The 11487-nt window shown below is 42.4% G+C and overlaps 1 protein-coding gene across 2 annotated transcripts in view; it reads right to left on the reverse strand.

The window, feature by feature from the left end:
- Positions 1–5998, reverse strand: part of dctn4 (dynactin subunit 4) — an 18850-nt gene extending 12852 nt beyond the window's left edge. Inside the window, exons 1-4 of one of the 2 annotated variants that reach the window (XM_012959132.3) lie at positions 5751–5998; positions 3031–3101; positions 660–838; positions 55–98 (exon numbers count right to left, since the gene is read on the reverse strand). In XM_012959132.3, the coding sequence (XP_012814586.1) occupies positions 55–98; positions 660–838; positions 3031–3101; positions 5751–5885 (429 nt within the window). In that variant the 5' untranslated portion in view covers positions 5886–5998. 2 annotated transcript variants of the gene reach the window in all.
- Positions 5999–11487: the final 5489 nt, after the last annotated feature.

Consider the following 11487-nt stretch of genomic DNA (forward strand, 5'->3'; position numbering starts at 1 on the left):
ATTGTAGTTTAAGATGGGCAATTTTTTGATAATCATCTACAGGCATGTACTTACCCTTTGTGTGTGTGGATTCTCAGGTTCCTGCCACCCACCACTAGCTGCAACAAAGAACAAAAGCTAGTCATATTTCCTGGTATAAAAACTGCCATACGGTAAAGACTTATATTCCATATCTTTTGTCCCACATTTTCATCATCATTTATTTATATTGCACCAGCAAGTTATGCAGCACTTTACATCAGCTTATAACAAGGAGGAGTTTTACGATTTAACAAACAATGGTTATAGAGTAAACAATAGGATCAGAGGGGCCTACTAGGAGGAGCTTACAGTCTAAGGGCTCTGGCACACGGGGAGATTAGTCGCGGTGGCGCGATTTCTGTGAAATCGCGCCACCGCGTATACCATCCCACTGGCGATTTACATTTTCGTCGGTGGGATGGCATTTCGGGGAGATTAGTCGCCCGAAACACGGGAGATTTGTCCCGTGTGCCAGAGCCCTAAAGAGTTCCTAATCACAAAAAGGCCACCTCCCGCATTGTCTATTTTTAAATAATTTCCTTTTCTTTCTATAATAAAACAGGACCTTGTACTTCAGATTTGCACAGATTCTGCCCAGCCCACTATCAAAAGAAAGTTTCTATCTATTAAACACTCACCAACTGATTTGTCAGCCATCCCAACATCCCTGGAAGTCCAACGACAAAATCCACAGGCGAGGTAATAGGCTTTCTTCATGGTAGTTTTGGCTGGATCATCTGGGAGTGGGGCTGGTATGTTAGTTGCCCGGGTGGAAAGTGTGTGCATACAGCAAGGGCAGTCAAAACAGTTAGCACATCTGTAAAAAGAAAATAAAGGTTGAATTTAAAAAAAAAAAAACAAAAAACAAAACTGATATTTAGTAATCGTTTGAAATAGTCAAGAATCCCTAGCTTGAGAAAATTTTACTTAAACCTTTAACTGCCAGACAGAGTTTGAGGGGAAAAAAAAAAAACACGCAGATGTGAAAAAAAAAATAAATGCGACTTTTGTTCTCAAATGCTGACTTGTTTAAAGGGGACATATACCATAAAATTTTACAATGCACTAAACCATGTAAAATAATGTCCATAACTGCTTGAAAACTGTGCTCTACCCAGCCCTTTTGCAAGCTTCTGGTTTAGGGCCATGACACACAGGGAGATTAGTCGTGCCACGACAAATCTCCGTTGTCGCTGTGACTAATTTCCCCGCAATGCCATCCCACGGCATTCTAGCCGGTGGGATGGCATATGCGGTGCCGCAATTTGCCGAAGTTTCCTCTCACGGCAACTTCAGCAAATTGCAGCGCCGCGTATGCCATACCACCGCCGATTTAGATTCTATCCGGTGGGATGGGATGGCATTAAGGGGAAATTAGTCGCCCCCCGACAACGGAGATTTGACGCGGCATGACTAATCTCCCCGTGTGTCACGGCCTCTAGACTCTTCAGTATGTGGCTGGGAGCCCAGCCCTGATTCACGTGCAGTGACTATGCATAGGGTGGGTGGGGCTTTGCAATGTCACAGGCAGTCCTTTCCTGCTCTGCTCGCTCCTCTTCCCCCCCCCCCCCTCCGGCAGCAGCCTGTCAGTCAGTGCTGTGACCATTTCCTGTGGGAGACTGAAGAGACACTCCCATCTTTCATTTCGCTCTGGCTTCTGATTTGAGAGGTTGTCTATGCAGCTCTCATATATAATTATAAGCACTTCTGTGGGTTAACAGAGGTAGCCAGGACACAATGAATACACCCCTCCCTTAAGAGACCCACTTCAGTCACACTGCTGCGCTGCAAGTTGGAATGATATTACCCCCCACCCCCAGCAGCTGATTAGAGCAATGGGAAGGTAGCAAGATAGCAGCTCCCAGTAGATATCAGAATAGCACTCAAAAGCAAAAAATCCAAGTCCGGCATACGACTCCTCCAGTTACATGGGAGTAGGAGAAACAATAGGTTGCCTGAAAGCAGTTCTAATGTGTAGAGCTGGCTCCTTCTAAAAGCTCAGATTTAGGAACAATGCACTGAGATGGTGCCTACACACTAATATTACAGCTAAAAAAAATACATTTGTTGGTTCAAGATTAACATTTTAAATGGTAGAGTGAATCCCTTTAAACAGGTACAAAGTACTATCATGACTATATAGGCAGCTAGACAGATTTAAATGTTTTATGTGGTTCTTATAAGCTCCAAAAATGCCTGGCGCACCTTAAGCAACTATACTACCCGATCACCTGGGCATTTATGTGAGCTCAAGGGGCAGTTTTGACCACCCTGACGCAGCTTGTTGGCAGGCGCACTGGCAGAGGAGGAAGAGAAAGGAACTGATGCTCTTTTTCTCTTTCTGTTGGAATCAAAAGGACCAATAGCATTTGGTCATCCCTGAAAAGACTAGTCTGACCTTAAAGGAGAAGGAAAGGCAAAATCTATTAAGCACACTATTAAAAAGTACTACTATTGCTGTGTAAAATCGCTATATTCCTGGCTTGCCTAATAAAAGATTTACAAAGATACACATGCTAGAACTTACATGCTTGTTTCAGTGAACGGCGCCGCCATCTTATCCAGCATGTCTGAATGGGCTGAAAAGTACAAGCCGGCTCCCTGCTCCTGTTAGAAAGTTTCTGCAGCTCCACAAATTCCCCCTCCATAAACAATCTCCCTGGCAGCAGCAGCCCACCCTCCCCCCTGCTTGTGAGGGAAAAAAAAAAAACGGAGCTCTCTGCTGTGCACTGAGCATGTCTGTGTCCTGGACAATCTGTGTTCAGTGAGACAGGAAGCTGCACAGGCTTAGAGCAGGTACTGTATTTACTGACAAGACTTTTCCATGTCAGAGCCAGATTAAGCAACAGCACGGTGAGTTCAGGAAATATGTTAAGGACTGTGTTAAGGCTAAGTTATTGAGCTCATGTTGTTTTTAGACTTTCCTTCTCCTTTAATGACTAATAAAACTTTTACTTTATCACCCTAGACACGCTTTGCTTTATTGACAAAACACAAACACCAACAAACCTGTTCTTTTTCAGCTTTGCTTCGGCTGATGGCATATTTTCCAGACAACTGGGACAGTAGTGCGAGTCCACCTACATTGACAGAGATAGAGGTCAAAATATCAGGTAAAAGTCAGGAAAAGTATAGGTTGCCTTGCTAACAAATCTCTGTAAATACAAATGAGGAAAGACACAACAGCGTCCTCGATAACCCCTAATAGGAAAATGTATAAGCCTTTCAGTGCCACCCACTGTAGAATCTATGGCACTAAAACCCATAGTTTCTTGACTTGGCATAGCATGGCCAAAGAGAAGCAAAACTGAAGGCAATGAGACACATGATTAGTCACCCCTAGTGGTGGCAACTGATCTCCTCTGAATGCTTTCCTACCAGCAAGTATAAACATAAATTGCTAGTGAGAAAACATACATGTCGCTTCGGCTTTCTGAAGTAGTCTGAAGTTGCCTCGCGAGGAACCTTTGTGTGAAGTGCTGAAACAATGCACGTGTTTTCCTACCAGTGATTTACATTATCACTGGTAGGAAATCATTCAGAGATTAGACAACTGAATAAGTGAATGAATCCACTGAACATAGCTGATATAATTTTCACGTAACAATTATGAAGCCGCAGCTTATCAAGTATGTCTTCCTCTTTAGTCTTGCAAACAAAAAGTATAACGAGGGTAAACACTTTTTTATTTAAAGAGCCATAGTTGGGATGCAGGCAGTAGACAAGATTTCAGTCGAACTCTTCCTAGCCATGGTGTCAGCATTTAGAACTGCACTGCAAGTCCTGATATCACAACAGAAAACAGAAATGTTACATTCAACAGCAATTACATTTACTTAAAACTTTACTAAAAGGTTTTTCTTAAAGAATATATTTTGGAAAGTTGTTAATAATTACATTTAATTAGACAAGACAAGGTTTTTCTGAAGGAGACCCCTGATTTCCAGTGGTGTTGCAGCCATACCCAGAGCTACTTCTACCTACTGTCCATCATCCCCCACCCCATAACTGCGGTTAAGAGACCGAATACACTACTGGCACACAGAGAGATTATGTGGCGTCTGAATTAACTCTTTCCACCACCCTTCCTTTCCATAGTATGGCAATTTATACAGCGGTTGTCTGCAGGGACATTGGCTCCTGGGTTGTCAACATATAGAAGGTGTCTGTAAGGGCTAAGGGCTCTGGCACACGGGGAGATTAGTCGCCCGCGACAAATCTCCCTGTTCGCGGGCGACTAATCTCCCCGAGTTGCCATCCCACCAGCAACAATGTAAGTCGCCGGTGGGATGGCACACGCGGCAGCGCGATTTCGGCAAATCGCCGAAAATGCCTCGCGAGACAACTTCGGCGATTTGCCGAAATCGCCTGCGCAGCATGTGCCATCCCACCGGCGACTTACATTGTCGCCGGTGGGATGGCAATTCGGGGAGATTAGTCGCCCGCGAACAGGGAGATTTGTCGCGGGCGACTAATCTCCCTGTGTGCCAGAGCCCTAAGACACATGAAGCAGTAGTAGCAGCTACTTGCAATGGCTACAAAATGCCAAATACCCTGCCATAGACAATACTGAGAATTGCCTCTTTTATAACACACGTACAGACAATCAGTACTGTATATTTCTGTATTTACTATAGCAAGAAAAGGGAAAGTTGTGCTCAACCACTAAATTTTAAACCATTAGGCGGGGGTGCAATGAGGTTGTGACCACAAAATACATAGAAACAACAACAAGAGATCCTCTGCACTCACCCATTATCAATATATATAGGACATTAAGACATTCTGTGCATTAAGCTAAAAGAAATGCCCTCCCCTTTAAGCAAAACAGGGATTGTTTGTCCATATATTGCAATATACTTCAAATTGATAATGGGTGAGTGCAGAGGATCTCTTGTTGTTGTTATTTCTGTATTTCATATTTATAAAGACAACATAAGTTTTCATTTGGTCTTGATTTTTCTTTTTATAGTTCTTGAATTATATGCCATCCTCCTCTGATTCTTTCCAGGTTTCAAACAGGAAGGGGGGGGTTCACTTACCCCAGCTCCAAAAACCTATTGCTCTTTGAGGCTACAATTTAATGGTTATTGTTACTTTATTACTTCATATCCCTGTGTCATTTTTAAACAACTGCCTGGTTGCTAGGGTAAACTGGACCCTAACAACCAGATAGCGACTGAAATTCTAAACTGGAGATATGCTGAGTAAAAAGTTAAATAAATTCAAAAGCCTCAAATAATAAAAAATGAAGACTAATTACAAACTGTGTTAAAATAGCACTCTATGTCATACTACAAGTTATTTTGACAGTAAAAAAGCCCTTTAATTCTTTAGTTACTCATCATAAATAATCTGCATGTTTATATACGTTCTCCCCATTCCAAATGTTTTTGCTGTGTGCGCCAAATGCCACCTCAGCACTACCTACCCACACTAACACCCGCTTTGCTTTTGCACCGTATATAGAATGAGATATTCCAGTGGCATACTGGGGCCTAACACAAACAACATCCCCGGGCTCAAATAACCAGACTACACCCAGCACAGGAACTGCTCCCAGTCACACCGCCACACTATGCCTGCATGACACTTCCACAGCACTGCTCAGCCAATCACAGCCAAGAGAAACATGACATCAACCAATCCGATTCCCTTTAACCAGGCCAGGGCGCTGTCAGTTCTAATAATACCGGCGAGATTACTTAGCGCCGACTGCCGGGGCTCACCTCATGAGAGACGCATTCTAGGGAGCGGAGCTCGCTGCAGTATCGGCAAAAATAGAGCTGAGAGAGAGGCGCTCGAATAGGCTTCTCGCCGTGCACTAGATACAAGACTCTCTCTAACTGGAGTAGCGACGCCATCTTGAGCCACAACCATAGAGCTAGTGAAACGCAGAACGTCTGTCTCGGCGTGCGCGTTCATGGACTTGAGGGGCGGGGAGTTCTGTAACTCTGTAACTAACTCTGTAAATGCTTTCCGCATGCGTGTTCCCTTGGAAATGCTTCGCCATTGTCTGAGTAATAAGATAGGTGCGCTCCGGCGCCCCCTCTGCATTAAGTGGTACGGTCCGTGAAGTGATTTAGGAACGGACCTTATAACCAATAGGAAGAAGGGCAGAAAGGCAGAAAGGCAGAAAGGCAGAAAGGCAGAAAGGCATGGGGGGGGGGGGGGGGTAGGTAATGGAGAAACAAGCTATTAAGCGACGTATTAAGAGAATCCTAATGGCCATACACTCCACTTTGGAGGTGGCAGGAGGCTAAAATTATTTGGATGTGGGTTATGGGCAAATACCAGAGGGGCTGCTATAAGATTCAATAGACAGTCACTATTTGGACCTCTGTAGTTGAAATACTGGGGTCTATTTTCAATCCTGGTACAGACCTGGCCTATGTAGCATAGGTGTAGGAGCTTTTTTTCTATAATACTCAGGACCTAAGGTTTTCTGAATAAAGGATCATTCCATAATTCCAAACAAGCTATTAAGCGACGTATTAAGAGAATCCTAATGGCCATACACTCCACTTTGGAGGTGGCAGGAGGCTAAAATTATTTGGATGTGGGTTATGGGCAAATACCAGAGGGGCTGCTATAAGATTCAATAGACAGTCACTATTTGGACCTCTGTAGTTGAAATACTGGGGTCTATTTTCAATCCTGGTACAGACCTGGCCTATGTAGCATAGGTGTAGGAGCTTTTTTTCTATAATACTCAGGACCTAAGGTTTTCTGAATAAAGGATCATTCCATAATTCCAAACAAGCTATTAAGCGACGTATTAAGAGAATCCTAATGGCCATACACTCCACTTTGGAGGTGGCAGGAGGCTAAAATTATTTGGATGTGGGTTATGGGCAAATACCAGAGGGGCTGCTATAAGATTCAATAGACAGTCACTATTTGGACCTCTGTAGTTGAAATACTGGGGTCTATTTTCAATCCTGGTACAGACCTGGCCTATGTAGCATAGGTGTAGGAGCTTTTTTTCTATAATACTCAGGACCTAAGGTTTTCTGAATAAAGGATCATTCCATAATTCCAAACAAGCTATTAAGCGACGTATTAAGAGAATCCTAATGGCCATACACTCCACTTTGGAGGTGGCAGGAGGCTAAAATTATTTGGATGTGGGTTATGGGCAAATACCAGAGGGGCTGCTATAAGATTCAATAGACAGTCACTATTTGGACCTCTGTAGTTGAAATACTGGGGTCTATTTTCAATCCTGGTACAGACCTGGCCTATGTAGCATAGGTGTAGGAGCTTTTTTTCTATAATACTCAGGACCTAAGGTTTTCTGAATAAAGGATCATTCCATAATTCCAAACAAGCTATTAAGCGACGTATTAAGAGAATCCTAATGGCCATACACTCCACTTTGGAGGTGGCAGGAGGCTAAAATTATTTGGATGTGGGTTATGGGCAAATACCAGAGGGGCTGCTATAAGATTCAATAGACAGTCACTATTTGGACCTCTGTAGTTGAAATACTGGGGTCTATTTTCAATCCTGGTACAGACCTGGCCTATGTAGCATAGGTGTAGGAGCTTTTTTTCTATAATACTCAGGACCTAAGGTTTTCTGAATAAAGGATCATTCCATAATTCCAAACAAGCTATTAAGCGACGTATTAAGAGAATCCTAATGGCCATACACTCCACTTTGGAGGTGGCAGGAGGCTAAAATTATTTGGATGTGGGTTATGGGCAAATACCAGAGGGGCTGCTATAAGATTCAATAGACAGTCACTATTTGGACCTCTGTAGTTGAAATACTGGGGTCTATTTTCAATCCTGGTACAGACCTGGCCTATGTAGCATAGGTGTAGGAGCTTTTTTTCTATAATACTCAGGACCTAAGGTTTTCTGAATAAAGGATCATTCCATAATTCCAAACAAGCTATTAAGCGACGTATTAAGAGAATCCTAATGGCCATACACTCCACTTTGGAGGTGGCAGGAGGCTAAAATTATTTGGATGTGGGTTATGGGCAAATACCAGAGGGGCTGCTATAAGATTCAATAGACAGTCACTATTTGGACCTCTGTAGTTGAAATACTGGGGTCTATTTTCAATCCTGGTACAGACCTGGCCTATGTAGCATAGGTGTAGGAGCTTTTTTTCTATAATACTCAGGACCTAAGGTTTTCTGAATAAAGGATCATTCCATAATTTAGATCTCCGTATATTGTCTACTAAATAATCATGTAAACATTAAATAAACCCAATGGAATTGTTTTGCCTTCAATTGTCTTCAAAAGTATTATTTATATCTTAGTTAGGATCAAATAAAGGGTACTTTTCTGTTATTACAGAGCAAAAGTTTTAAAAATCTGAATTATATGATTAAAATGGAGTCTGGATGACCCTGAATTTTAAGGTGATCTGGTATCCCTACACCTGCATTAGGGTGCACCAATTGTGTAAGATGTGGTAATGTTAGTTTATGTATACATTAGGGATGGAACCCTGCCACATTCTCAAACCCACCCTTTCAACACTGCTGCCATCCGCCTATTAGTGAACTTTAGCTGCCATTGGCTGTTCCTGGCAGGTCCGGTCTGATATTCTGTGGGTTTTGGCAAATGCCAGAGGGGCTGCTGTAGGATGCTATAGACACTGGTTGGGGGGGGCTGTTTGGGTCTCTGTGTACTTGAAATGCCAGGGCCTATTTTGACTCCCAGTCCAGACCTGGCTCCAGGACAGCTGTACATTCTGTATTTGGACGCTTACTTTTTTTGTCCATTTATATCAAAGCATTTGCCTTCTCTTTCGTCCTGGAGCCCCTTGATCTTTTACTCTAGCTGGGACAGGGATGTCAAACTCAATCACACAAGGGGGCCAAAATCTAAAACACAGGCTAATTCGCCTGCCAAATCTTTTATTAAGATACGTCAGCACAGTCACAGTGCAGTCAGGCGATTGGTGCTACACACTCAGGCACAGTCACCTGGGGCCACATAAAACAGCCAGAAGGGCCATATTCAGCCCACGGGCCTTATGTTTGACACATGCTCTAGCACCTGTTCCCCAACTGCTGCCACTAAATGTAATTTTGCTTGAAGTAACACATGGTTTAATTAATAAGACTAATTTTGTAAAGTAGACTTACTTTTGTTCTAGTAAATATTAGTGTTTTGATATGGCCATAAGCAAGGCTGAAGGTGCCATAGCCCTATAGCCCTATATAAATACATAAACAAAAGTAATATGAAATAAAGTGCAATAAGAAAATTAAGTTACATTATTATTATTATTAAGTTACAATATACTGACTGGATTTCCTGCTTTACTTTTAAAGGAAAACTATACCCCTGTACAATGTAGGTCTCTAAAAAAATATTACATATAACAACCCAAACGTAATACCCTGCTTCATACAAATAAACCATTTTCATTAAAAAAAATACATTTTAGTAGCATGTGCCACTGGGTAATCCTAAAGAGAAAGTACTAAAGGAGAAGGAAAGGTAAAAACTATGTAAGCTTTATGAGAAAGGTCTATGTAAATACAGCCATAAGCACTCACAGAAACACTGTCCTCTATCAAAAGAAATACAGGATTTCTCGTCTCCTTTTGTGTATATATGTACTTTGGTATCTGACTTCCTCTCATTCCTTCAGTCCCAGGGCCATTCCTTCATTCTCCTGCTCCCCCCTCCCAAAAGAATTTATAAGAATTCACTCCCCCTCCCATTAGAATGTGTGATCTATGCTACCAACGGCTAGAGCCGCAGCAGGAAGCTACGGAGACCAAGCTGCAATCTTAAACAAACGGAGGGAGCGTCTAGGGCTTTTTACACATGTATGGTGAAGCTTTCTGCAAAATAAATATAGTGTAGGTGGCATTAATGTGACGAATGTATTGGCAGTAAAATGCCAAAATTACTTTCCTTTAAGCGCTAAGGGCTGCCCCCTTGGAGCATATGATTCACAGTGCACACAACACAAGCCAAGGGCACACTAATAATATTTTATTCTATTCTATATTCTGTTACATAGTAACATAGTAACATAGTAACATAGTAAGTTGGGTTGAAAAAAGACATACGTCCATCAAGTTCAACCATAATGCCTATACCTAACCTGCCTAACTACAAGTTGATCCAGAGGAAGGCAAAAAACCCCATCTGAAGCCTCTCTAATTTGCCTCAGAGGGGAAAAAATTCCTTCCTGACTCCAAGATGGCAATCGGACCAGTCCCTGTATCAACTTGTACTAAGAGCTATCTCCCATAACCGTGTATTCCCTCACTTGCTAAGAATCCATCCAGCCCCTTCTTAAAGCTATATAATGTATCAGCCAGTACGACTGATTCGGGGAGGGAATTCCACAACTTCACAGCTCTCACTGTAAAAAATCCTTTCCGAATATTTAAATGGAACCTCCCTTCTTCTAAACGGAGTGGGTGCCCTCGTGTCCGTTGGAAGGACCTACTGGTAAATAAAACATTAGAGAGGTTATTATATGATCCCCTTATATATTTATACATAGTTATCATGTCACCTCTTAAGCGCCTCTTCTCCAGTGTAAACAGACCCAACTTGGCCAGTCTTTCTTCATAACCGAGACTTTCCATACCCTTTACCAGCTTAGTTGCCCTTCTCTGGACCCTCTCTAGCTCAATAATGTCCCGTTTGAGCACTGGAGACCAAAACTGAACAGCATATTCTAGATGGGGCCTTACCAGTGCTCTGTAAAGGGGAAGAATAACCCCCTCCTCCCGTGAATCTATACCCCTTTTAATACAGCTCAGAACCTTGTTTGCCCTTGCAGCTGCTGCCTGGCATTGCTTGCTACAGCCAAGTTTATTATCTACAAGGACTCCAAGATCCTTCTCCATTATGGATTTGCCTAGTGCAGTCCCATTAAGGTTATACGGGGCTTGCATATTTTTACATCCCAGGTGCATGACCTTACATTTATCCACATTAAATCTCATCTGCCACTTAGCTGCCCAGATTGCCAGTTGGTCAAGATCCTGCTGCAGGGATGTCACATCCTGGATAGAATTGACTGGTCTGCAGAGTTTTGTGTCATCTGCAAACACTGATACATTACTCATAATACCCTCCCCTAAGTCATTTATGAACAAATTAAACAAAAGTGGACCCAGTACAGAACCCTGAGGGACCCCACTGAGAACCTTACTCCAAGTAGAGAATGTGCCATTAACAACCACCCTCTGTACCCGATCCTGTAGCCAGTTTTCTATCCATGTGCAAACGACTTCACTAAGACCAATAGACCTTAGCTTAGAAAGCAGTCGTTTGTGGGGAACGGTATCAAATGCTTTGGCAAAATCCAAATAGATTATATCTACTGCATCCCCACTGTCCAGCTTCTTACTTACCTCATCATAAAAAGCAATTAAATTGGTCTGACATGTTGATTAAGTATTTATTCTGGGGACATAGTTTTCCATTAATATAAACACTTTAATACATATTATAACAGGCTAACATG

Source organism: Xenopus tropicalis, chromosome 3, assembly GCF_000004195.4.
Source record: "Xenopus tropicalis strain Nigerian chromosome 3, UCB_Xtro_10.0, whole genome shotgun sequence".
In the NCBI taxonomy this organism is placed as follows: domain Eukaryota; kingdom Metazoa; phylum Chordata; class Amphibia; order Anura; family Pipidae; genus Xenopus; species Xenopus tropicalis.